At 53.6% G+C, this 27,228-nt stretch overlaps 1 protein-coding gene, 2 long non-coding RNA genes and 1 other non-coding gene across 4 annotated transcripts in view; 2 read left to right on the top strand and 2 right to left on the bottom strand.

Annotated features, from left to right (window-relative positions):
* Positions 1 to 21,687, bottom strand: part of Acox3 (acyl-CoA oxidase 3, pristanoyl) — a 27,218-nt gene extending 5,531 nt beyond the window's left edge. The window contains exons 1-13 of the mRNA XM_070021770.1: positions 21,583 to 21,687; positions 15,691 to 15,885; positions 15,131 to 15,364; positions 14,442 to 14,516; positions 13,448 to 13,537; positions 13,057 to 13,200; positions 12,334 to 12,422; positions 9,511 to 9,607; positions 8,138 to 8,320; positions 6,696 to 6,818; positions 5,071 to 5,191; positions 1,976 to 2,098; positions 1,712 to 1,825 (exon numbers count right to left, since the gene is read on the bottom strand). Of these exons, the coding sequence (XP_069877871.1) occupies positions 1,712 to 1,825; positions 1,976 to 2,098; positions 5,071 to 5,191; positions 6,696 to 6,818; positions 8,138 to 8,320; positions 9,511 to 9,607; positions 12,334 to 12,422; positions 13,057 to 13,200; positions 13,448 to 13,537; positions 14,442 to 14,516; positions 15,131 to 15,364; positions 15,691 to 15,867 (1,570 nt within the window). The 5' untranslated portion in view covers positions 15,868 to 15,885; positions 21,583 to 21,687. The remainder of the gene's footprint in view (positions 1 to 1,711; positions 1,826 to 1,975; positions 2,099 to 5,070; positions 5,192 to 6,695; positions 6,819 to 8,137; positions 8,321 to 9,510; positions 9,608 to 12,333; positions 12,423 to 13,056; positions 13,201 to 13,447; positions 13,538 to 14,441; positions 14,517 to 15,130; positions 15,365 to 15,690; positions 15,886 to 21,582) is intronic.
* Positions 13,787 to 13,919, top strand: LOC138826556 (small nucleolar RNA SNORA2/SNORA34 family). The gene has a single exon (XR_011371746.1). It is a non-coding gene; the product is annotated as a small nucleolar RNA SNORA2/SNORA34 family (small nucleolar RNA).
* On the top strand, positions 21,550 to 26,597 carry LOC138826537 (uncharacterized). The gene is made up of 3 exons (XR_011371736.1): positions 21,550 to 21,815; positions 21,983 to 22,051; positions 25,706 to 26,597. It is a non-coding gene; the product is annotated as an uncharacterized lncRNA (long non-coding RNA).
* Positions 26,504 to 27,228, bottom strand: LOC138826536 (uncharacterized). The gene is made up of 2 exons (XR_011371735.1): positions 27,024 to 27,228; positions 26,504 to 26,854 (listed from the first exon to the last, which is right to left on the bottom strand). It is a non-coding gene; the product is annotated as an uncharacterized lncRNA (long non-coding RNA).

Genomic DNA, 27,228 nt, shown 5'->3' with positions numbered 1-27,228 from the left:
GGAGGTGGCCTCGCGGGGCAGGCATGGCATCCCTGGGCTCAGCCTCCGGGGCTCTGGTCATGGAGCCTCACCACCACGTCTTGCGCTGCATACAGCGTGGTGCTGGTCCCTCGGCAGCGCAGAGGCTAGACCACTGCACAGCAGCAGTCCAGCATGTGGGAGGAAGGGCGCCTGTGTCCCCGCCACCACGCAGCGATCTCGGGCCTCACCCACCCACGACTGCTGTGGACTGCCAGCAGGGCCGGCCGGCCCGAAGCCTGGGCCCCACGAGGCCCCTGGCAGACTCGAGGGAAAGAAAGCTCCAGATAAGGGATGCCAGGCCAGGTGCCACATGGATTGGAGGTAGCAGACACAAAGCAGGAGGGCACCCTCTTCCATGGACCCTGTCCAAGTGCCATGCCTGAGGCCCTGTCCCTACACCCCTGTCATTACTTGAGCTGACTTCCCACGGCGGTGCCCTGCCACCGAGGGCACGGGGCACAGGGCACGCATGGGGAGTGGAGGCCGGAACAGCTACCGGACGCCAACGTCCTGGCCCTGCAGGACCCGTAGGCTATGGGAGGAAGACAGAGCCCTTGATTGGCTGCAGGGAGGAGGGACCAAGCCCTGGATTGGCAGCTGATCCTAGTGCAGAGCCGCCAGGAGGGAGACGGGGTCTGGCCACCTCCTGCATCACAGACTGATCCCGGAGAAGGAGCCACAGCACATCTGGTTCTGTCCCTGATACTCTATCAGCTGACCCTGATGGCACAACTGAAAAGCCCATTACAAGCCAGACAAAACCATGTCAGAGACTTCGAGCTGCCTGTCCATGGTCACACGGAAACCAGGAAGCAGAATGGGTGGAGAGGCCGTCCCCATGACTTCCAGACAGACCCCAGGGCTCCAGGGAGCAGGTGGCCTCTTCTGAACAGGTGTGGCGAGGACATGAAGGTCACCCTAGCTTGGGGTGGCCCTAAGTAAAACAAGAGTATAGCAAGAAATAGAAGAGGAGACAAAGGAGGAGGCATTGTGCCCGGAGGCAGCCCCAAGCCAAGAACAGGGAGGCAGCTCAGGGGCGAGGGGCAGGGAAGGGGTCGGGCCCTGCCACACCTTACATTTGGACTTCTGTCAATTATGAGATAGATCTTACTATTCTGGTTTTGATTTGTTGGTTTAAAATATATATATACCCACACACACTGGGTTTGAACTTAGCACTCTGAGCCCTTTTTGCTTTGGACATGCCCCTCTAACCTCCTCTCTGCTCTGTGTAGCTGGACACAGGCACGGCGACGAACAGCTTCTTCGTTGAGGTGGGATCTCACTAACTTTAACCATGGGCTGGCCTTCAACCAGAGGAGGCTGGAGGCTCCTTGACCCTGAGGAACCAGGACCTCCTGACTCCAGGGGACCCTACTCTGGTCTCCTGAACGAAGAGCTCCGGGTCTTCCTCCTCCAACTCTGCCCCATGGCACTCGGTGGGGTACTGGCCACATCCTGTCCACTCTCTCACCACACCTGCAGTGAATGTAAATAATCCCTGCAGGTTCTCAGCACTCAAACCACCTGGAGCTTGTGGGGCACAGGGGGATCCGAAAACGGTGAAGTAGTGGATGGAGGGGCCTCTGTTGTCCCACTAACCCAGTGTGATGGCCCCTCGGAGGACCAGAGCCTTTCCTGAAAACAAGGGAGCAAGGGAACCCCACGTCCTGCCCCTTGGGGTCCGTACCTGCCGGCTCCAGCCAGTGAGACATGCAGGAACCTATAAATGTCCGGCCTAGAATGCTGGGGGAGGCCTCCAGAAATTCCACCGTCTTCAGAGGGCTTTTGAAGCGAGATCCATCTAGGATATAGGCTCTTGTCACTTCAAAGAAAGGCAGGGCTCTGAACCTAGAGTGTCCCCTTCTCCCACCTCTCCACCCGCCTGTCCAGAAGCTGTGGATAGGGGGGCTGGGCCAGCATGCGGGCATGGCCAGGACCTGGCGGGGCCTACCCGAGGCCGGGCGCTCCAGGAAGCCCAGCAGGTAGTTGCTGGTCTGCTGCAACAACACGTTGTTGTCCCCTTCGTAGGTGCAATTCGGATCGTTGTCATTTCTGAGCTCACCCAACCGATTCACTGCAAGAAAACCACAGCAGCAGAAGATGCCAGCAGAGCCAAGAGGAAGCCGGCTGACTTCTCCTAGGAGCCTCCTCCTCCCATGGTGAACCAAGGGCAGACATGGGCTCTCTGGAGGGCCAGGGCGGGCACTGCTGACACCCACAGGGCCTTCTCTATCGGCCTGGCATCACCAGCACGGGCGCCTGGTAGAGATCCAGGGTATAGAGACCACGGGGAGGGGAATGGCCTCCAGAGAGGGGGAGGGCTGCCCTTCTTCCCTCTACAATGAGGGAGTGTGCGTGTGTGTGTGTGTGTGTGTGTGTGTGTGTGTGTGTGTGTGTACACGCGTGCGTGCGTGTGCTGGTCCTGGGGCTTAAACTGGGGCATTGTCCCTAAATTTTTTCACTCAAGGCTGGTGCTCTAGCTCTACGACCTGAGCCATAGCGCCACTTCTGGCTTTTTGGTAATTAACTGGAGATGAGAGTCTAATGGATTTTTCTGCCTAGACTGATTTCAAACGTGATCTTGAGAATGCAGGCTCCTAGGTAGCTGGGGTGACAGGCATGGACCACTGCCTGAGTTTCTTTTTAATAAGAAACTTGGAACATCTGAAGACAGCTTTCTTTCTTCTCCTGTCTCCATGGGTCCCGCCAGGCTGTTTGCCTGGTCCTCCCCTGGACCCCTGCCCTGACAGGCAGCACTCCCTGCCTGGGACGGGGTGTAGATGGGGGCAAGAGTCCCGTTTCCCGCCCACTCCCTGGCCGCAGTAAGCTGCTGGGCACCAGAGAGAAGACACTGTAGGAGGAGAAAAATCTGCAACTGGTCTTTTTTTCTCTCTGCTAGTATTGGGGCTTGAACTCAGGACCCCATACTCTTGCTTTGGATTTGAGCACAAGGCTCACTTTCTACCACTTGAGCCATAGCTCTACTTCCAGCTTTGGAGATGAGAGTCTCACGGACTTGCTGGCCAGGCTGACTTTGAACCTCAATCCTCAGATCTCAGCCTTCTGAGTAGCTAGGATGACAGGTGTGAGTCACCGACACCTGGCTCACAACTGATCTTTTAAGCAGACATGGTGTCTGCATATGGCCCTGATGGCCTCAGCTGACCTCAGTCGCCCTCCTCCTGGCCCAGGGTCCACAAGTCATGAAGAGTGAGTCAGGTATTTTTGTTGTCCGCAAGATTCAATTTCCTAATCCCACTAAAAACCCTATTAAAGCTAAACTTTTATAGTGTTCCTAGGAGCTACAGCAACAAATACAAAATTATGAAGAGCATTACTCACAAATACAGCTAGTGCTACTCACTGGACACTATGTTGAAAATGAACTATACAACTTGTGGGTGAGGATGGGAGGGAAAAACTGGGAGAGAGGCAGGGAAGGGGCGACATTGTCTAAAAAGAAATGCACTCACAAGCCGGGCTCTGGTGGCTCACGCCTGTAATCCTAGCTACTCAGGAGGCTGAGATCTGAGGATTGCGGTTCAAAGCCAGCCTGGGCAGGAGAGACCGTGAGACTCCTATCTCCAATAAAACCACCAGAAAACCGGAAGTGGCGCTGTAGCTCAAGTGGTAGAGCGTTCGCCTTGAGCTGAAGAGCTAAGGGACAACGCCCAGGCCCAGAGTTCAAGCCCCACGACCGACAAAAAAAAAAAAAAAAAAAGAAAAAGAAATGCACTCACTACCTCACTTATGTAACTGTAACCCCTCTGTACATCACCTTCATAATGACAATAACACTTAATAATAAAAAAAAGAATATGCATCAAGGGACAGAACATGCTAACAAATAACTTGTGGACCAGCACAGAGACCCAGCTCTAGTGCGGAGAGGCCGGGCCGCTGGTCCTTGTGCTAGAGCAGCCACGCTAGAACCGCCAGGATGGGCGACTCGAAAACTGCCACGGGAAAGCACACAGCTCCACCAGGGCCAAGAGTGCTCCCACAGGTCCCTGCGGACCTGTGAGCCTTCGCTACCCAGTGAGCACCTGCCTTTGGGAGCCAGGTCTTAGTGATTATTTAAGGTTGGCACAGAGGGAATTCTGCAGGGGAGCTGCAAGTAGTGCTAAGGATAATAAATAGTTAATAAATAACTCTAGAGATAACATCAACTATAGATGCACATGACCGGCTCTGGTTGTAGGTGGAGACGTGATATAAATTCCATCAACCAAGGAGAAGGTGTGCACACCATTCCTGTGTATAACCGGAGGCCAGGGCTCTGCCCACTCACCCTGATAGAAAGCAAGCCAGAGCCAGGCTCTGGCCTTGGCACCTGCCTGTCCACAAAAAAAGCCACAGACAGATACCATCAGTGTTGTTTCAGAAGTTCTATCAGAACAAGCCTGGGCCCAGGCACTGGTGACACACCTGTAATCCTAGCTACTTAGGAGGCTGAGCTCTGAGGAAGGTTTCAAGCCAGTCTGGAGAGGAAAGTCCCAAGACTCTTACCTCAATTAATCACCAAAAAAGCTAGTAGTAGAGATGTGGCTCAAGTGGTAGAGTGGAAAAAAAAAAAAAAAAAGCTAAGGAACAGCACCCAGTTCAAGCCCCAGAAACAGCACAAAACAAGAAAAGAGAAAAAAAACTTGGTACTGGCTTTCTACCAAGTCAATAACCAAAACATCCCAAGTGAGTTAAACAACACCTGCTTTCTGCTCCAGTTCCTACTGGCCTCTTCCTCATCACCCCAAGTTTTAGCCCAGAAATCTCAGGCATTGGAAAGAGGCAGGATCTGTCTAGGGTAGCGGTAGACAAACTTGCTCTGCAACAGGCCAGAAGGTAAATATTCCAGGCTCCATTCGTAAGCCAGGTGGTCTGGGCGTCGCACCATTGCTGCCGCATGAAAAGCATGGAGGGAACATGCATGGCTATTCATTTACCAAAATAGCCAGAGGGCAGAGCCCAGGGCCCAGGGGCTGATCCCTGGCCTAACACCCAATGGTAACGCTGAGGACCGGAGACCACCATGGGCTCCCCCAAACCTACTAGCTAGATAGCCGTGTCCCCCACACGCCTCCCGGCACTCCTGGATTCCTTGCTGCGCCATCCACGAGGCCAGGGGCTTGCCGGCCGACGACAGAGCATGGATCTCACGGCCAAGCTCCACCTGTGGGTGGGGAAATCCCATGAGAAGAGGTGACGAGAGATGTGGGGCACTGCACGCCAGGCCCCAGGTCGAGTGCCAGCATCGATGGATGGTGTGCCCTGGGGCTAATCCAAGACACCCTCTAATTGCCGAAGGAGGAGTCCCACGTTAACCAGAGTAGAATACTGAGCTGCCCTCCATCTCAGCAACAAAAACAAACGGACTGCTCAGGAGGCCGAGGTCTGAGGATCCAAGTTAGACGCAGCCTAGGCAGAAAAAGCCTGTGAGACTCTTTTCTCCAATTGACCAGCAAAAAGCCACAAGTGGGGGTGTGGCTCAAGTGGTAGAGTGGAAAAAGCTAGGAGGTAGTGCTCAGAATTGAGTTAAAAAAAAATCGCTGGGCGCCAGTGGCTCACGCCTGTCATCCTAGCTACTCAGGAGGCTGAGATCTGAGGATCATGGTTCAAAGCCAGCCCAGGCAGAAAAGTCCGTGAGACTATTATCTCCAATAAACCACCAGAAAACTGGAAGTGGCTCAAGCAGTAGAGTGCTCGCCTTGAGCTGAAGAGCTGAGGGACAGTGCCCAGGCTCAGAGTTCAAGACCCACAACGGACCAAAAAAAAAAAAAAATTCCCAGGACATGGTGCCCACCAGGCCACCTGCCCTGCCCACATATCTCCTGCATCTCGTCTCCTACACATCCTTCTCCTTGATATGCGATGAGGACAATTTAAGAGGGCCAGTATGCACAGCTGCTGAGTACAACCGCTCATTTCAGTGTTTTCATCGGAAAACAAGGGCTTTCAGGCCTATGGGGTCTGGCTGCGTTACCCCTGAAGGAACAACCACCACTACCACTGGTACCAGGGAGGCAATGCCAATGCCTGCCGACAAACCACGGGAATGCACTTAACCCCTCCTCTCCCACCGTCCCCTTGCTGGGCCTCTGCTTAGCTGTGAGTGCCTCCGATCGTTTGTGCACGATCCCATCGCAGGTGCTGCGTGCAATGCAACCTGCGTACCGCTGATCTGCTTCCCTGGGTGCTCACTGCTGTCCCCCTCAGGAGGCAGCAAGGGAGAGGCAGAAAGCGATGCGCACACCATCCACAGAGAGGGCAGTGGCTCCTCGTGAAGCACTCACCTCAGGAAGTCTGTGTGCCCGATTCTGGCACAGATCCCAGGCTGCTGCCCAGATCCAGTGGAGCGGATCGGGCCTTTGTTCTATTGTTTACGAAGGACCAAGAACCGTGAAATCCTCTGAGGGGCTGGTACTGCAGACTGTGCAAAATCAGCATGTTTGCCACAGGACAACCACGGCTGACCTCACAGGCCAGGGTTAGGGTTGAGTCAGCACAAGCTTCAGAATGGGGCTGGGGGTCTCTGCGCAAGCCCAGCCGCGAGTGGGTGGGGCAGCAGGAATGTGTGGGAGACTTGCCCCCAGGCCGTTGCTGCCCGGGGGAATAGCACAGACCCCTCACCTGTGAACCCACCCCAGAGTCCCCCACCCGCGCCTAGAAGGGCTCACCTGTGTATGGTTGCGGTCTCCCCCTAGCAGGGCCTGCTGTAGCTTGAACATGGAGAAGAAAAGCCATTTGGAGAAGTGGTCCAGGGCGTAGGCGGCCGCCAGGTAGGGAAGTAAGCGCCATTGCTGAAGAAAGCAAGACATCCCGGGTCCTCAGGGGCCTATCTGCCCCCTCCTCTCCCAGCTGCCCCATCCCAGGTCCTCGGGGGCCAATCCGCCCCCTCTTCTCCCAGCTGCCCCATCCCAGGTCCTCGGGGGCTGATCCGCCCCCACTCTCCCAGTGCCTTGTTTTCTCACTATGGGACTCAAGATTGACCCTGTGGACTACAGAGCCTGCCCGGGGCCCACTCTGAGCCCAGTGTATGCCTAGATGTTCCTCGGGAGGCAGTGTCTTATACCAGCACGGGACAAGCCACGCTCCTGCTGGATGGGCAGATGGATGGGAGGGTCCTCCTCTGGGGAGGCCCCAGAGGAGCCAGGCTGTGTCTCTTAGGAAATGGCGCCACCTACAGTCCCAAGTGTGTCAGACAAGAGCACAGGGGCGGGGCACCTGGCTGAGGGCATACAACAGCTAGGCCACCCCTGGCATCCAGAGCATTCGGACGGACTGTGGCCATGGGGGCCATGAGCATAAGCGTGGGCGGCACAGGGACACCTGACACATCAGGACATTGAGCCTCACTTCCTTACCAGAACGGTGTCATGCTCAAAGCAAAAGGTAAAGACCCAAGTGGAAACTCCCTCAGACTGCCACCACAATGTGTGTATGCCATGCTCCAGACGTGAGCCAGGCTTGGCACAGAGCTGGGCGGGCGGGGCTTGTCTGGTCGGAGCCCCCGTGGGGTGGGGTCCTCACGCTGCCACTGGGGGGCACCGCGTGCTGCAGGGCCACGGGAGGTCCTGGTAACGGAGGCACACCTCCCTGCTCCGGGTGTGACCTCCCTCTGTGCCTTTTGGGGTGAAACCTACCTGCTCAGCCCCAAGAACGTGAGGGTGGGTGTCCCTTCTGCAGTTCCAGTAGCAGCCCGGCTGTGCTCTACTCTGGGCATTTCTCAGGGCTGGGATGGGCAGCCGGGGACTGCGCTGTGACACCTGCCACCAGCCTGAGCTGACTCTTGCCCCTACTTGCAGATACTTCATTTCCATTTGATTATTATCTCTGAGACAGGGCCTCGCCATGAAGGCTCACCTCAAGCCGACAGCCCTCCTACCTCGGCCTCCCAAGTGCTGGAATCACAGGTGTTCACCCCCTGGCTTACCAACTGCTTTCCATTAAAAACATCGCCCCGGACGCTGTGCCACCTGACAGGCTGCATACCTGTGCTCCGTCCTGTCTCCTGTTTTTTAAAAGTGTCCGCCAAGCCCTCAGTAACTAAACTGCAACTAATCAGAAGAGATCTGCAAAGGGAACGGAGAGAACAGGAAACGGCCCCTGGTGCCTGTACCTGCAGCTGATACTCCAGCACCGGCACTTCCTCCTCCTCCGAGGGCCCAAACTGACACCGAGTGGCTGAGAAACGAAGCGCAATGCACACGGCCAGCTTCAGGTTGGTGACGGAAATGCCAATGATGGAGATGCGGCCCCAGGACAGGCCGCCCAGGGAGGCGCCGAAGCGCTGCCTGCCATCCTAGGAAGGAGAGCAGGTGTCATACATGGGCCTCAGACGGCAGCGGAGAAGGTAAGCCACAATGTGTACTGACCTGGCTCTACCCAGTGCCTAGAACTCTAGGTTCTGCAGGCCAAGCTACAGACCAGAGCAGGTGCCACTGGTGCATTGTGGGTAGAGGAGGGGCCAGCACTCACTGACACCTCAGGGTTCTTATATTCTCTGAGGCCTTCCTCCAAAACACTGATATCCGTGTGGCAGTCTTCCGAGCATTACCTGCCTACAAGTATTTATCCCATGCTCGAGTGGAAAGGAAATCTTCACTGGGTTTAAAATCATGTATTTAGCCGTGACACCCAAGACTAATCTCAGCACAGGTAAGGCTGAGGCAGGAGGATCTCAAATTCGAGGCCCATTGTGAGTCTGTCTCAAGCAAGCAAGCAAACACATCAACATGCATGTGCGCAAGGCTCAGTTTCCCTGGGTGATCTGTTGCGTCAGGTCACCGGTTCTGTATTCAGTGTGTACTTGAGAAATCTGCGGTTAAAGTGATTTATATTCCACTGGCATCAGGTATGAACATTTGTTCCTCCTGTGTCTCGGGACCTTCTGTCTCTCCCCCTTTGGGACCAACACTGGTCCCTGGAGGGCCTCAGCAGTCTTCAGTTCCGCAGCCGTCCTCCAGGGGGCACCGTTTGCCACCCTCGGTACTCTGCCTTTCTGTGCGTTCCCTTTGGGGTGGTTTGTAATTGATTAACACTCACATCAGGGTGGGCTGGCGTCTCTAGGTGCAGGCATAGAATGTGAGGTAGCTGGAAGGGATCTCCAGGGAGCTGCCTGAAGGCCTGGCACGCACTCAGGCCTCCCGAGGGCCTGCAGCTATGCAGGGGCCACCGCCACGCATCTCCTCCCTGGTCATGCTGAATGCGGGACCCCAGGAAGCCCGTGGGTCACCCCATCTGTGTGTGGTCACCAGGGCATCCTCCAGGGAATGCTCAAGGAGACAGCATGGGGGTGTCCACAGGGTGGACAGGGTCAGGGCAGCATCTGCAGCCTGGCCACCTCCACACCACCCCGCTGTGACTAAGTCCCCTCTGGAGAGGACACTGGAACCCAAACAGGGGTGGGGGGCTAGGGCACCCCTCAGCTCCTCCCTCACAAGTGCCAGGACCGGAAGTGCTGCCCGCTCACACCCACAGAATCGGCCCTACCTTAAAGGGGGTGACATAGGTGCCGTCGGGGGCCACGTCCCCGGTGCGGTTCAGGAGGTTCTGGCGAGGAATTCGAACCTTGTGGAACAGGGCGAATCTGCGGAGAAAGGGCTTCCGTTACCCCTGGCTGGGCGGGCAGGGAAAGACCAGCGGGGTCCCTCATCCTGTTCCTCACACGCCTTCGCTGTGGTGGGAAGGGCGTGCTGGAGCGCAGGGAACAGCAGCAGGCCGCCCCCGCAGGCGCCCGTGCGTGGCCAGCACGAAGGCTGCGCAGACAATGCCTTGTATTGAGGAACACCAGCCTCACTGGAGCTCCAAGTTACTACGGGTCACGTGAGGGGAAAATCTTTACCTTTTCCTGCCAAGGACGTAGAACAAGTCCAAATGTGCGTGCCTTGTCATGTGTGTGCCCGTGATACCTGTACACCTGTGATGCATCTGCCCACGGTTCACTGAGCACAGAACCTCACGGGTTCTCTTTGGATTCATTTGTATCCAAAAAGCTGTCCCTGAAAGTCAGACAGGGCCAAATGATCGGCCAATCTGCCCACCAAAGCTAGGGGCTCCAGAGGGCAGGAGTGAGAGAGAGAGAGAGAGAGAGAGAGAGAGAGAGAGAGAGAGAGAGAGAGAGAGAGAGAGAGAGAGAGAGAGAGTGTGTGTGTGTGTGTGCGCCTAGGGGCTCCAGAGGGCAGGAGTGAGTGTGTGTGTGCGTGTGTGTGTGCGTGTGTGTGTGTGTGTGTGTGTGTGTGTGTGCCTGGAACCTGTATGCACACTCCACTTAGGGCCTCCTGCTGCAAGTTCTAGTAACTTCTTGTGCTGCTGCCACCAGCCCAGCCCCATCTGCCAGGGGCAAGCCGGGACTCTACTTCGGGAGGGACCAGGAGGCCTGTGCACCCAGACTCATCATGAAAAGGCCCAGCAGCACCAAGAGGATCTGGCTGGAACCATCTTGAACAGACCTTTGTATGTTGGGCTGGGGTCCATTAGGCTAACATTGATCCCTGCAATCTGGGCAGCCCTTGAGGTTGGATTCTCTGATGTGACACGTTAATCCAGCTATTGCTTTTTTCACCATAAATACAAAAATTGGTTTAAAAAATATGAACTTAGTACAGCCTCTTGAATTGGGCGACGAGCAGATAAACCACTAGGCTTGGTGCCCTTTGCGGGCAGCCTGTGGCGGACCAGGGAGGCAGAGACTGGCCTGTGGTGCTGGCCACAGAAGCCCACAGTACTGGCCACAGTGACATAGGAGGACAGAGGCGGTAGAAGCTGGCCTTTAGTACTGGCCACAGGCAGACGAGGGAGGACTGACTCCATAGAGATGAAGGAAGGAGGCTGATCCTGCAGTTCTGACCACATCCAATAGCTCCTCCTAAGCCCTCATCTCCTGCTGCCGAGCCTGCTGGAAGACCTTAGGACAGGTTCGGTGAACCACTGCCTCAGCCTGTGGACCGATTCCTAAGGCTGTCACCAACTGTGCCCATGGTGATGCGCCTCAGCTAGCATGGAGAAATGCACCCTATGTGGGACATGGTCACTTCGGATAAAGGGGCCTATTTTGTGGGAACCATGGGCAGGGATTTTCCGCGATGTGTCCCAGTGTGAGGACCCAGGCTTGGCTGCATGCTCACTGAATTCTTCATAGATAGACTGGCATTCTGGTAAGTTCCGAGCCCCTTGCTTTCTTCTCAAGCTGCTGCTGAGGAATCAGTGGCTCCCAGCACGGCATGCACCTTCTGCAGTGGGGCAGGTAGGAGGTGATTCTCCGAGAGGAGGCCTGGGACGTGCCCTGGCCCAGCTTCTCCCTGTGTTGGTGCCTCGTCTCCTCCAGGAGGCCGGGGCCCTGGGCCGGGGCAGCTGTGAGGCTGCTGTCGGGCTCTGGGAGCTATGCTGGGGCACGGTGGGTGAAGGTTCAGGATGCCCTGCTGTGGCCTCCTCCATGGCCATGGATGTCAGGCCCAGAGTGGTCTATGCTCTATGGGGCCAGGCTTTCCAGGGGAGGATCCAGACCAGTGGGCATGGGGACAGCCAGGAAGACCACTTAGCTTCCCCCAGGATACATGGAGAGACCATCATCACACCATTTTACAGATGAGGAAACCAGAAAACTGTCCAAATGACACAGAGCAGAGCCAGGCCCTCTGTTGCCAAAGCTCTCGCTAATGACCTGGGGCTTGAACACCCAGAGCCTCAGCTGGGACATCCAGCATTCACTGGGGCTCCGCCCTGAGCCAGCGTCTGCATTTTTTGTACTCAGCACAGGCCCTGGCCGACCAGCCCCATTGGTGCCTAGGCTGAGCAGGGGCTGAGACTGACGTCTGGTTCGTGGTGGGGCCCCGGGTCACAGGAGCTGCTGGGTCCACATCCAGGGCGGGGTAAACAGATCAAGAGAGCCCGGTGGCACTGTCACCTCTGGGAGGACCATGCCCAGGCCCGAGACATCAGATGCACCTCAGGGTTCTGTGTGGACAACACTGAGTCGAGGCCCAGACCTCACAGAGGGAAAGCAGACCCCACGCCAACCCATTCTCCCTACCCAGGGCATCAGGCAGCAGCTGTGGCCTGAGAGCTGGGAGTGCCTCTGGGGGTGAAATGGCCAGAGGGCGGCACAGAAGTGGAACTTGTAGTACAAGGCCACATAGCGCATGGCCTCCCAGACAGGAGGCCTGGTGCCACTGTGTCTGATCTGGTCCCCTGGGAGCCTGAGGGTAGCAGGGCACTGTGGTCCCCTGGGGTGACATGCAGGCGGCCTCTGCCTCAGAAGCAATATCAGGGGCCCAGAGAGACGGCCCGTGACCTCCGGTACAGCATCACACTGACCCGTTGTCCAGACCGTTCTGCCCAATCTTCCTCCCTATGTCGCCAACCATTACCCCCGGCATGGGGAGCAGGGTCTTCGGGTCCCGGATCTGTGCAAAGCCACAGAGATCAACTTAGGATGGCTGGAAATGACAATGACTGTGCCAGAATGGCTGATGGCTGGGCCAGGGACTCTATCTGGGCGGCTGAGGGTCACCCCTGGTCCCCTGCAGTGACACGTCCCCATCCTAGCCCCAGGCAGGACCTGAGGATGGCTCACGTCCAAGTCCCACGGCTCTCAACACTTCACTGGGCCTTTTACACCTCACATTTCCCAGGGTACCACTCCGGGTCTCAGTGCCCTCAGAAGGGCACCCCCCCCCCAACTCCATACCTGAACCTTAAGGCTTGGGGCCATGGACCCAGCTCTAACTAAACAGACCTGGGAAACTCGCTTCCTTCTCTCTCTTCTATCTCCATTTCTCCCTCCATCCCTGGGGGGCAGTAGGCAGAGGGTGCAGTGCCGTGGGCACAGGCTGGCCCTGCTGTGAGAGGGTATCACGGTGGACCCTGCTCAGCATGGTGGGTGACGTGGTGAGGCCCTGGGCACTCAGGTCACACTGTCAGAGTCTTGAGTACAGAGTACGCACAGTCCACCCCAGGTCCAGGTCTGCTTGTGGACAGCATGCACGAGGGCCTGGCCCTGGGTCCCTGCCTCCCCTCGCCGCCCCTACAAGGTCTCACCTGCACCATGAAGGAGTGCAGCCCGTGGCACTGGCCCCCTGGTGTGTGCAGCTGGGCAAACACCACAGCGTGAGTGGCCGTCTTGCCCATGTTGCCAACCCAAAACTTGGCAGCTTCAAAATCAGGACAATGTATGATGAATTCCTGCAAGGGGGGTGGGAGGAGAGGTGAGCTTTCCCTCCTCCACATGCCACACCTGCAACCACCCTTGGTATCGGCCCCCTCGCACTGGAGTCCACACTGCCGAGCAGCTGGTGGAGCCACTGGCTCCCTCTCGCCTGCGAGGGGACTGGCCTCTGTGGGCATCTCCCAAGCACCCCCAGCTCATTGTCCTCAGCCCCCCACAGTTCATCTGCGCGGGCCCAGGGCCCAGGGGGAGGGAGGTGCCTACCTCCGTGGCAGGGTCGTAGTGAGCCGTCGTGCGGATGGCCTTGGTGTTACTCCCGTGACTCAGTTCAGTCAGAGCAAAACAGCCAAAAATCTAAACATGCAAAGTGAGGTTTAGGGGAGAGGCATGCCCTGCGGGTTCCTGGGGTGCCATGTGTTCCTCGCAGGACAGCGCCCCCCCTTCCACTGGACAGTCCCACCAGCTGCCCCCCACCAAGCCACCAGGGTGCCCATGAGGAGCAGGCACACCAGCGCAGAGGCCTCGCCACGTCACGTGGGGCTGGGTCACACAGCCAGAACTATTCCAGGCAGGGGAGGAAATGGAGGCCTAGGCCTGGACAGAAAGTGCATGCAAAGGCCAGCAGTTTGCTGAAGCTGTTGGTTTCAAGCAGGAGCCTAAAGAATGTCTTTCTTGGTCTGTTGGCCATTTCAGAACTTTGGAAATGTAATGGTCAGTTCATTAGAAAGAAACATTGGTTCAGGTGAGATGGCTTATGCCTGTAAACTGAGTACTTGAGTAGTCAGGCTGAGATTTGGAGGACTAGTTGGAAGCCAGACCAGGTATGAAAGTTTGGGGGACTCCTTTCTCCAATTAAACAGTAAAAATAAGAAAAGCTAGAGTGGAGGTGTGGCTCAAGTGGTAGAGTACAAGTGGAATGTTGAAGAACCTGAAACTAATACTAGAATCATTGTAATAAATTCAAGCTAATACTTAATTTGCAGTCTCAATACTGGAATTCCAAAATATCTGTATAGTTGTTATAATCAGATTTCTCATTGGATTGTTCCTGTGAGTTACATAATGCTATCACATTTATTACTAAAAATATAATTACTACATTTCATTAAAAAAAAAAAAAAAAGAAAGAAAGTGCATGCAGACCAGGACCCAATGTACCCCCTGACCGTGAGCTACAGGTTTGCCAAGACACCCACAGAAAAACAGGGGCCTTCCCTGGGAAGTCTGCCCCACCCATTCCCCCTGACCATGACCTTACCTCCATGTTGTAGATCTTCTCCAAGTATTCCAGATGTCTTTCAGTACCTGAGCTCAAAATTGTTGTCCCAAACACCTGCAATGTAACATCAGCTCATAATCAGACGATGCTAGGCGGGTGGCTGCTGCTCTAGAGCTCACGGCCGACAGTGGACTTCACTCTACCCCAAGGGCTCCTCATCTTCCCTTCTTTGTAAGGGACTTTATATTTCATAGCATTGTATTTTATTTAAGAATCTATGTGAGGCTGGGCTCAGTAGCTCAGGCCTATAACTAACAACTACTCGGGAGCAGAGATTGGGAAGGTTTGCAGGATGGGAGTTCAAAGCCAGCTTAGGCAGAAAGTTCATGAGACCTCATCTCAACAAATAGCTAGGAATGGTGATGTATGCCTGTCATCTCAGCAAACACAAATAGGATTATGGCCTAGGTAGGTAGGGCCAGGCAAAACATAAGACTCTATCTGAAAAATAACAAAAGCAAAAAGGACTAGAGAGGTGGCTCAAATGGTAGAACACTTAGCACGAGGCTGAGTTTAAAGTCCATTGCCAACAAAACTAAAATAACGTATGTGTGCAAATCTGCACACACAGCTGAAAAGACTTCTTGGTAGTAGAGGCAGTATTTTTTCTGGGGAAACAGGGATTCGGGGGCCTTCAGCGCCATGGGCCCAGGCCTCTGGAAACTCACCAGCATATGAAGGACCCACTTGTTGGCCAGGGACCAGTCGTACATGCCCAGGCACTGGATGGCCGCGGGGATTCTCATTGGCTTCTCAAACAGGTCGTCCAGGCTGCAGAAGCCATACTCAAAGATCCGCTTACACCGGAGGAAGTTCAGCTCTCGGTACTTCTCCAGGGACAGGTCGGCGGCCGGGGAGCGGGAGAAGAGAGGGTCATTCTCCAAAGCCGAGAAGATGGTTTTCTGAAACCAAGGGAGATGAGGATGGCAGACCTGGAGGCGATCTTGGAGAAAGCCTCCCAGGGTCTCCCATGGCCACAGCTGCCTGGGGCACACGTGTGTGACCAGACACAGCCAGAGGAGCACGTCGTCCCCTGCTGAGAGAGGGGCCCGGGTTTCAGAAAGTGTGGGCGGTGCATCCACCCCTTCGTCCTGAGCACCCTGTTACAGGCTCCGGGGTGAAGGCTCCGGGCCACAATGCCCAGTTCTGCATCATGTTACAAAGCAGAGGACACAGATCTTGAGCACTGTAAACCCATCTTCAGCGTCCGCCCCAGTGCATGCCTCACCTTGAAGCGGACTATCTCCTCCCCCTCCCAGAAGAGCAGCAGCTCCCGGCTGCAGAAGGAGGCTCGTGCTCGGTGTGCGCTGAGCGGCCCGCGGGGCAGGGCAGGCCACGAGGCATTGTCCTCTCCTTCAGGCCTGGTCAGGGCATCACCACTTCCTTCCGGCTTGGGTGCCATCATCTGTCATGCGATGTCAACCTGCACACAGAACACAACTGAAGCAATGTGTGCCTCCCGTCAACCGAGCGTGAGGCAGTGCTGCGATGGCCGAGACTAGAGAAGAGCAAGCAGGGCCCTCCACGCCACAGGGGAGGGCAGAGGGGCGGCGGGCCGGGCAAGCTGGCCTCACCAAGGACAGCATGGAAACAGGAGAGAGTCGAGAACCGTCCTGGAGGCCTGGAGCTCACGCTTGTCATCCCAGCTGCTCAGCAGGATGAGATGTGGGTATTGTGGCTGGGCAGAAAAGTCAGTGAAACTCTTATCATCAATTAACCAACAAAAAGAGGGGGGTATATCTGTGGCTCAAGTTATAGAAGGCTAGTCATGAGTGAACAAGGCAATCAAGAGCACGAGATCCCGAGCTCAGGCCCCAGTGCGCACGCATGCACGCAAACCATCCTAGAGCCAACACAGAGGTGGCCATGGTAAATAAGCATGGACAAGCCCGAGCGGCTGCAGGAAGAGGTCAGAGTGTGCCGGGCTCTGTGTCCTGTCGCACAGCCGTGCCCGAGGACACTGCAGCCTCTGGGACACAGGATGTCCAGGCTCCTCAAGGTTCACCAAACCCAGTGCCCAAGGAGCTGCCCTGCAGCTGGCCCAGTGCCTTCTGCCACACAGGCCTCCATACAACCTCCCCCAGGGGGACCCAGGTTGCTGGCCACAGGTGTTGGTCCTGGTCTGACACACGGACCTCCCACTAACAGCAAGCACTCTTGACTAAGTTCTGGAATTTTCCTGAATAGCCCAAGTGCTTTTCCCAGAGTCCCGGCCGCTCAAGGCATGGTGGGAGGGGAATGGAGCTTCGTGACTTGAGGTGACTGAGAGAGTCATCTTGGGTTAGACTCTGTGGTGATGTTTCTGTGTGTGACAGGGGTGAGAGGTGCCAGGCAGCCTGCACTCTGCCAAGGGGAATTCTACAAAGCCTTCTTGACAACAGAAAGCCAAGCACCCAGTCCCTGCCAAAACCCAGAGACCTGGAGGCCCAGACACCTTTTCTGACACAGCTGTGAGGCGGTAGATCAGATTGGAACCCAGCAAGCAATGTGGACCCCAAGCAGCTTGGGGTGCATCAACTGGAACATGGGGAAACACATGCATAACTAAACCAAGGGCAGGGGGAAGGGAACATGCTAGAAGAGTGAAGCCAGGGAAACAGACCCAAGCCTGGCAAGCTTCTATCCAGACCGCCTCCAGAAAAAGAAAGACAACACAGATTCCTGGTGGGGAGTCCAAGGGGAGCCTTTCAGACTGATTGTGAAGAAACGGGAACACGCCAAGATGCACAGTGAGTCACAGGCTGCCAATATGTAAGGGACTTCAACTCAAAGGCCAGATTCATAGACACACAACCCGTGAAAAGTGGTTCTATGTGAAGTAGAAAAATGCAAGTAGACCTGTAGTGACTCAAGACATTAAGGCAGCCGTGGATAAGCTTCCCACAAAGGCAAACACAGGAGTTCAACGAAGAGTTCTGCCAAACTCATAACTTAAGAATACCAGCAGGACACTTGTGGCTCACATGGGTAATCCTAGTTACTCAGGAGATCTGAGAATCACAGTTCAAAACCAGCCTGGGGAAAGAAAAGACTCTATCTCCAACACAAAGCCTGGATGGAGCGCACGGTTCAAGTGGTAGAGTACCAGCTGTAATCAAGCAAGCTGAGCAGGAGCAGAAGACTGAGTTTAAGTTCCAGTATCAGGAAGGGAGGAAGGAAGGAAGGAAAACCCACCGGTGTACAGCATGCTTTCCTTTCACTCTTCAGGCCAGGGTAACCCTAAACCAGCAAAGGTAGCACAGGAAAATCACACGGTGCAGATGGTAGAGATGTGGAAATCCTCACTGAATTCAGCAACACATTTAAAAAGCAAAAACCAAAAAAAAAAAAAACCTTAAAGTTTAAGAAGAATACCAGCCACGCAGCAGGAGGCTGAGGTCTGAGGATCACTGTTTGGAGGCAGCCTGGGCAGGAAAGTCTATGAGACTCTTATCTCCAATAAACCACTCAGAAAAAGCCAGAAATGGTGCTACGTGCCCAAGTGGTAGAGGACCAGCCTTGAGCAAAAAGAGGCTCAAGGACAGTACACAGGCCTTGAGTTCAAGTCCCAGGACTGTCAAACACACACACACAGCATCTATCTATCCTAGGAAGACAAGAGGATTCTACTTTAGAAAATTAATTAATGTAAGTAATTCATAAAAACAGATATAATCATTCATATCATAGAGAAAAGGCATAAAAACCTCTGTGGTCATGTCAATTTAAAAAAACCCGATGGGGCTGGGAATGTGGTTCAGTGGTAGAGCGCTTACCTTGCATGACTGAGGCCCTGGGTTCCATTCCTCAGCACCACATAAGCAAAAATGAAAAAAGCCGGAAGTGGCGCTGTGGCTCAAGTGGTAGAGTGCTAGCCTTGAGCTGAAGAGCTGAAGGACAGAGCCCAGGCCCAGAGTTCAGTCAGGCCCCACAATCGAACCCCCCCAAAAAAAACAAAAAACAAAAAAATGACAAAATGCAATCTGTCGGCACAGTTAAAATGGCACAGAGCAGGAAGAGATAAGGTTGTTTCACGCAGAATGGTAAGCAATGCAGGATAAAGGCATTTTAGACTCAATGAGTGCTACACAATGTATACATGTATTGAACTATCACATGGTAGCCCATAAATATAACTTCATGTAGTCATTTTAAAACCTTTTTGAAAGGAATGAGCATCATCTCCTTGATAAAGAATATCTACCAGGGGCTGGGAAGGTGGCTCAGTGGTAGAGCGCTTGCCTTGCATGCTTGAGGCCCTGGGTTCGATTCCTCAGCACCACATAAGCAAAAAGAAAAAAGCCAGGAGTGGTGCTGTGGCTCAAGTGGTAGAGTGCTAGCCTTGAGCTGAAGAGCTGAGGGACAGAGCCCAGGCCCAGAGTTCAGGCCCCACAACTGGACCCCAAAAAAAAAATAAAGAATATCTACCAGAAGAAAAGAAAGACAATGGGCAGCAAGGGGGACGTTTAACTGCGGAGAACTGATCATCGAATCCTCCAACACACCAAGGTGAGGGTGCCCACCCTGAAGACTCTATTCAGCTTTGTACGGAAGGTCCAGCCAATGGTGCAGGAGGGTGAAATAAAAGCACCCAGATTTGAAACATTTCTATTTGAAGATAACATGATCTATAGAAACCACTATATATTCACTCTCTCTCTCTCTCTCTCTCTCTCTCTCTCTCTCTCTCTCTCTCTCTCTCTCTCTCTCTCTCTCTCACACACACACACACACACACACACGAACCTTTTACAACTAATAAACTTATTAGGCACCTAAGAATAATGGAGACCTGTGTCATGGGACAGAGCCTGTGGACAGAGCTCCTACAGTAGGTTCCAGCAGACCAAACCACAGCAGAATGGAGTCACTAATGCTAAATGCCACATCACCATGCTGAGACATTACTGAAGCAGCCCTGCTACACTCTGGATCTGAAATGCCCCCTAGTCACCAATGGGGTAAACAGTTGGTCTGGGTGGATGATGCTCATAATCCAGCTACTCAGGAGGCTAAGATCTGAGATCACCGTTCAAAGATAGCCAGGGCAAAAAAGTCTCTGTGAGACTCATCTCCAATCAACCACCAGAAAACGGGAAGTGGCACTATGGCTCAAAGTGGTAGAGTGCTATCCTTGAACAAATAGAGCTCAGGGACAGCACCCAGGCTCCAAGTTCAAACCCTATGACTAACACTCTCCCCCCTCCCCCCAAAAAAGAGTTGGCCTCATGAGGGAAGCTAACACAAACTCCAAACCGATGAAATGGGAGATGGTGGGAGCTTTGAGAGGTGGAACTAGCAGGAGGCTCTGGTGGGCCCTCAAAGGAAATTGTGGGACATCAGTCTCTTACTCTTTCTTCCTCTAGTTGGCTTCTAGCCCAGGAACCATGTGGCTGGCATTTCTGCCACATGCCAGTTGCCACAGGCTCAGAGCAATGGCACTAACCAAACAGTGCTAGGACTGTAACCTTCCAAACTGTGAGCCAGCCAGCTCACGCCTATAATCCTAGCTACTCAGGAGGCTGAGATCTGACTATCTTGATTCAAAGCCAGTTTGGGCAAAAAAAGTCTGTGAGATTCTTGTCTCCAAAAAGCCAGAAGAGGAGATGTGGCTCAAGTGGTAGAACACTAGCCTAGAGGGGGAAAAAAAAAAAAAAAAGCTAAGGGACAGTGCCCAGACCCTGACTTCAAGGCCTCAGAATTGGCACACTGGCACACTGGTACACACATGTACACACACACACACACACACACTAAGGATAAATGTCTCTGTGTGTTATCTCTGGGATTTGTCAGAACAAGCAAGTTAACACAACCAACCCCCAAACAGATGAGTTCCTGGAAATCCAAATTCCAGGCTGCCAGGGTTAAGTCAACAGGAGGACAACCTCTCTGTTTTCATGCATACACAAACATAAAAAGTTCACCAATTTTGTTTTAAAGCTTGCTTTATGCTCTGACTAGCCTGGATTACCATCCTCCTAGTTACAATTCCCAATGAGCTGAGAAGACAGATGCATACCACTATACCCAGCTTGTTGGTTAGGATGGGGTCTAGTTAATTATTTGCCTGGGCTAGCCATATTTATATCAATTCTCCTGACATCCACTTCCTGGGTCGCTAGGACTGCAAATGGTCATTGTGCTCATCCATCAGTTGCTTTTTGACAAAGCTGCTGAGGTCATTCAAGGAGAAAGAACACTTTCAACAGCTGGTGTTGAGTCAAGTGGACATCCAACATGTGAAAGGATGAGGTTCAAGTTCACAGACACAAGACAAATTGACTCACGGGTCCACAGATGTAAACGGGGAGCTAAAAGGCAAGGGTGGGCTTGGTAACCTCCGATCAGCAAGACCTAGGAAGTGGCATCAAAAGCACAAACAGAAGAAACTGTAAACACACCATACATGCCATCAAAAGTGAAACCCTGGGCTTCCAAGGAGCAAAAGGATTTCCTCAAAATCCCAGGATTGTGAAGCAGTCCCCCTGGAAGCACCCGGGGTCGCCTCCAACAAAGCCTGGAAAAAGCGAGACTGCAGGGGAGTGCATCTAGAGTCAACTGTTCGGGACTAGTTGGGTGAGCTGCCCAGGCTCTCTCACGACCCGCTGTCCCACACAGCGAGATCGAAGAGATCACTCTGTCTGCTCCGTGGGCAGTTGCCAGCTGTGTCAAACGTTTCTGATCCTCCCTCGGATGGGAGAGGCGGCTGTGATTCTCTCCTCCGGTCCACAGCCACCCCCGTCCAGTCTTCCTCCTCGGGCAGCCAGAGTTTTGGTCTGAGTTCCTGCAGACTTGCCCCAACCAGGACGGAGCGGAAGTGCACCGAACTGCACTGGGAGCCCCGTCTCGCTTGGCCCCCTCTGTGTCCAGGGACCTCGAGTGGGGACCGTTCCCGGCCGGCCCCGCGCCACGCCCGCGCCCGCACCGTGCCAACGCGCCCATCGCGGCCAGGCCTCGGCTCCCTGCGGCCCGGTCGCTCTCGGCCGGGGACAGCCGGCGTCGACCCCGGGGACCAAGGTCCGGACCCGGACAGCGCGGCCGGCCTGGCGTCCCGGGCTCGCGAAGCCCTAGGCCTTGCGCTGCGCCGTCACCCGGGCCCCGAGCCTCCGCGCCCCGGCCCCGGCCCCGAGGAGCTTACCGGCGCTCCACCTCAGCTCCTCGGGTCCGGTCTCTGCGGTCCGACGCCGGCCTCTGGGAAGATGCGGACCCGAGGGCGGGACCAGACCTGCAGCGACGGCCCCGCCCACCCGAGGCGTGCTCCGCGCCGACTTATGACGTCATCGCACCGCCCCGAGCCCGCAGCCCTCTCGCTGACGTCATCACACAGCGCTCCCCGAGGGCCGGGGTCCAGGGACTGAGCACCGGGCCTTGGTCAGTGCCGAGGGCCGGGCGTCTGGTGACCCCAGGGGGACTGCTTACAATCCTGGGATTTTGAGAAAATCTTTTTGCTCCTTGGAAACCCAGGGTTTCACTTTTGATGGCATGTACAGTTTGTTTTACGTTTTCTTCTGTTTTGTGCTTTTGATGCCACTTCCCAGGTCTTGCTGATCCGAGGTTACAAAGCTCACCCTTGCCCGTTAGCTCCTCGTTTACATCTGTGGACCACTGTGAGTTAATCTGTCATTGTGTCTGTGAACTTGAATTCCAGCACCGGGCCTTCCTCAGCCCCAAGGACTAGGGACCGGGGAATGAGGACCAAGGGGGGGGGAGGGAGGAGCTGTGCCCGTAGCAGCCTCAAGGCCAGAGGACCTGGGACCAAGGGTCAGGGTGAGGCCTGAAGACTGGGCCTTCCTCAATGGCCATGTCAGCTGTCCATCCTGCATCTTGCTAGCCGCTCCTGCACCCAATCCTGTGTACACGTTGGTTGTGGAGCAAGAGTATTCGCAGTGAAGATGCCCACACTGTGACATTTCCTGGACTAGGCGATTTGCCAAGAAAGGTTTTTCACTTAAAGTGAACTAAAGATAGGCAGCATGATTGATTGAAAGAAGACAAAGTTAATACATTGAGAAACTTGTCAATTTTTTAGTGTTGGTAACACTTCCAGATGGCCATGCCAGTTGCTGTTTGGAAATTCTCTTTATTCCCTCTGCAATCTGAAACAGCTAAATCCCTCACTTCTCACTGCTGTCAAATCAGACTTTGAAATGAGGATACTGGGTCTAACCAGCTCCATCATGGCCACATGGTAGATAGAGAATTGGGTTTAAGTGGTGCCCTGACACTAGGCCCTGATCAGCTACTTCCTAGATCACAATATCTGCCCAAACCACAACAACTAATAAGTTAGGTTCACATTTTATGAAAAAATTGTTCTACCTGCAAATTGTCAACTTAAATCAGCAACAGAGAAATTGTGTCTTCAAAAGAAGTATTTTATTTGAGAATAACAAGGGATTATACTCTGGTATATGAACCTCATGGTGGGCCAGAGGCACAGAAGAGCATTTAAAAGATTATGAGGGTTTGGCAGAGTGGCTCAGGTGGTAGATCACTCACCTAGCAAGCACAAAGCCCCAAATTCAAAATAAAAAGTAGATGAAAGTTACACAAGATGCTCATGAACACGTGCCCTTGTCATCGATCAATTGATGACAAGCCTGTTGTCCATCCAAGGCTTGTGGTAGCTGTTGGATGGGCTTCCTAGTGGAAGGAATTTTTAGAGGGTTATTATTTTGGCAATCTTTTCTGGTAGCTCTTGCCATTAGTGACATATTCGTGAGAACTACCTCCCATGGCTTCCCAACCCCATTTTACCAGGGTTTAATGTAATTCTGTATCTATGACCCCAACAATGTTCTCAAAACCATCCAGATCTACTGCAGGAATTACATGTTCTTAGGCATACACTGGCAAGGGTAGAGCTGTCAGGTAAGGCCTCAGAGCAGCTGGTGAGAAATGAGGAACCTGTGGCATGGAGTTGGAGAATAGGTAGAAGTTGGATGACTTTTCACTGTTGGTTCTCTATAGAATTAGGTAGGATTAGGTTATATCACAACCAGTAGTGGAGAAAACATATGAAGCAGATACTCAGGGTCAGGAATGACATCTCGCTTTTCTCCCTTCTTCTCGTCTCTCTCCCCTCCCTTCTTTCACCTGCTCATTGCTGACCTCCAGCCCTGCTTGCCAGGATGGGCACATAACACATCTTGGTCCCATTATTTTACTCAATTTCATTTCCTGGTGCCTGTTTAAGAAGGTTGTTCTAGGGGCTAGGAATGTGGCTCAGTGGTAGAGTGCTTGCCCAGCATGCACAGAGTCCTGGGTTCAAATCCTCAGCACCATATACACAGATAAAGTCAGAAATGGTGCTGTGGCTCAAGTGGTAGAGAGGATCAGGAACAGTGCCCAGGCCCTGAGTTCAAGCCCCAGGACTGACCAAAACAACAACAACAACAACAAAAACACACACATTAAAAAAAAATGTTGTTCTAGCCCAATATGGTAGTGCACATCTATAATTCCATCTTCTTTATTTCTTTGTTTTTGCTTCCCCCCCCCCCCCCTTTGGTCATGAGGCCTGATCTCTGGGCCTGGGTGCTGTCCCTCAGCTCTTCAGCTCAAGGCTAGCACTCTACCACTTGAGCCACAGTGCCACTTCTGGCTTTTACTGCTTCTGTGGTACTGAGGAATTGAACCCAGGGCCTCATGCATTTTTAGTTCACAGTTGGTTGGCCTGTTGCTTCTGTGAAGAGGCAGTGCATCTTGGCAGAGGTATGGTACAGCAAAATTAGCCTCATGTCTGCCAGGTAACAAAAACACAGAGAGAAAGGATCTAGATTTCACCATCTTTTCTAAACAAATGCTCCCAGTGATCCAAGCTCACCTACTAAATTCCACTTTTTAAAGATTATACTGTGTCCCCCAAGGTCAGGTCAGACTCAAAATCTAAAGTACAGCCAGGTTATCTCCCAGGAACCTATAAATGTTATCTTTTTTTTTTTTTTCCTGTTCATGGAACTTGATCTCTGGGTCTGGGCTCTGTTCCTCAGCTCTACATCTCAAGGTGAGCACTTTACCACTTGAGCTACAGCACCACTTTCTGTTTTCTGGTGGTTTATTGGAGATGAGTTTCAAGGACTTTCCTGCCCAGGCTGGCTTTGGACCATGATCAGCAGATCTCAGCCTCCTGAGTAGGATTACAGGCATGAGCCACGAGTGCCTAGCTATAAATGTTATCTTGAATCTTGTTACCTTGTATCTTAAGTGAAGGATTTCTATTTTTTTGGGGGGGGGGGTCGGTTGTGGGGCTTGAACTCTGGGCCTGGGCGCTGTCCCTCAGCTCTTCAGCTCAAGGTGAGCGCTCTACCGCTTGAGCCACAGCACCACTTCCACTTTCCTAGTCATTTATTGGAGATAAGAGTCTCATGGGGCTGGGGGTTTAGCCCAGTGGAAGGGCGCCCGCCCGGTGTGCAAGGCCCTGGGTTCGGTCCTCAGCCCTGGAAAAAAAAAAAAGAGTCACAGTTTCCTGCCTGAGCTGGCTTTGAACCGTGATTCTAGATCTCAGCCTCCTGAATAGCTAGGATGACAGGTGCGAGCCACCGGCGCCTGGCTGGGAATTTTTTTTTTGGGGGGGGGGGGTCCGGTCATGGGGCCTGAACTCTGAGCCTGGGCGCTGTCCCTCAGCTCTTCAGCTCAAGGCTAGCACTCTACCACTTGAGCCACAGCACCACTTCTGGCTTTTTTCTTTTTGCTTATGTGGTGCTGAGGAATGGAACCAAGGGCCTCATGCATGCAAGGCAAGCACCTTCCCAGCCCCCCGCCCCCTGCTGGGAATTTTTAATATGAGAGCTAACCCAAAAGCTTTCAGGGCAATCATAGGTGCCATTGTGATTAAGAGACAGATACAGACAGAAGATTGTCAGATTTCAAAAGGAGATCAAATCTTATAAGTACCGTGTGCTATACTGGAGCTCCAGGAAATCAAATCTTAGATCATTGGGAGGGCTTAAATCATTGGGAGCATTTGTTTAGAGAAGATGGTCCTAGCATTTGTACCAAAAGCCCTGGGTTACAAGGGTGTGCTGCTGGAGTCAGTATTAGGTTACCGGTGACGCTAGGCTGCTGTCCTTATGGAGGCTTCTCTTCTGGAATGCCAAGGAGCATCCTTGCCGGAAGCACCGTTGCAGCTCCACACTGAGGGCCTGCAGGGAGCAGTCCACTGGAGGACTGACCAGGCTGGGGCCTCCTCCTCCATGGACTATGGACTCCACCTTTGTAGTTTGTTTAGTGACTCACATTTTTGCTGGCAACTATCATAGGCCTGCTGCCAGAGGAATCTTGGCATCGGTGTCTGACTGCTGCTGCTGGGAGCCGAAGCCATGTTCGGATGGGCACTGGGACACTCAAGAGTGTGCCCCCCCTACCCCTGCTGCTTCCAGCACTTCCGTGCTGAAGAACCCGCATGGGGAGGGACTGCAGGCCCCCTTCAGAGTCTCCAAAGCTAAGCCACCTAACATAAGGACCACTCACCGAGAACTCAAGCTGCTGTTTAAATTTAAACATGCATCAGAATTAAATAAATCCTGTGAAGTTTAAACCAGCTCCCTTGTTATACCATCCAGTTTACAAGTGCACAGTAACCACTGTAGCAACCTTATTAGGGCAAGCACACAGAGAATATTCTCCTCTATAGGACAGAGTACCTACACACCCCAAAATGAGACTGTGAGGCCAGAATGTGCTGCCCCAAAGTCTACTTCTGTGGCATACTTAAGAGCTGGCTAGCAAAGATACTAGAGACATATGAGCAACTGTGAAGAAGAAACATGCATCTGTTGTACGGGAATTCAGTCTAGAGAAAAGAGAAGCCACATTTTGAGAGGTCAGATTGGGAGTCTTTATTAGAAAGCCGACAATGGCAGGTGGACTTGTCACAAAGACTTGCAGCCCTGAATGTGTCTTGCACGAAGCATTTAAGGCAAAATCCACATCTGGGTGGAAACCAAGCCTTCACGAAAGTGTTATGGATAAAACCAAGCAAGCTAGATGAGGATACTTATTAGCTAATCTAATTAAGATTAATTAGATTTTGGCAGAGAACCACACAAACATCCAGGTACATAGAACAAAGAAAGGTTTATTGCAGCGAGAGGAGAGCCGGCAAGAGTCCTTCTCACAAGGGAGGAATGAGAAGAAGCACCCGCCATTGTCTGGGGTTTAGAAGGGGCTAAGAGGTGGAGGCCCTGCTGTGGACCCCACAGGCCAGGGGCCTCATTATGTCGGATTAGGATTGATGGCTGCTATCCAAATGGTAGATAAGGGTCCCGCAGCTACCCAGACCTGAAGGTCACTCTAAGGGTCTCTTGTTGCCTTCTATGGTGGTAGCTGCCCCCGAGGAGTGCCATCCCAAGGTAGAGGAGGCTGGAGGCTGATGATTTGCTGCCTCTGCTACGTGGGCCTGGTGCTGCCTAGGAAGGGAGCGTGCGGAGCGCGGAGAGCGAAGGCGTGGGCTAAGCGTTTCGCTAACAATACACGTGTTACCCGTGGGCAGAGCAAAGTGTGGAGGGGAGCAGCCGGGGCAATCAGGGAAGCAGGGCCCTCCCGACACATCTACCCGCCCAAGGCCGTCCCAGTCACCTCGGAGTTCCCAGCAAGCCTCGACTGGCCTGCAAACGAGCGCAGCGACGGCCACAGGCTGAAGTCGGAAAACAAGTAATTCCAGGAAACATCGGTACAAAATGGTCACCGCTGACAAGACGGGTTGCTTTGGCTTGGCAGAAAAGGGCAACACCGGTCCTGAGCGTCAGCCAGGCCCGGGTCCCGGCCAGGAACCCGAGCCAGC

Source organism: Dipodomys merriami, unplaced genomic scaffold (assembly GCF_024711535.1).
Source record: "Dipodomys merriami isolate MVZ:Mamm:240054 unplaced genomic scaffold, mDipMer1.0.p SCAF_143, whole genome shotgun sequence".
NCBI lineage: Eukaryota > Metazoa > Chordata > Mammalia > Rodentia > Heteromyidae > Dipodomys > Dipodomys merriami.
This window is presented reverse-complemented; position numbering and strand designations above follow the sequence as displayed.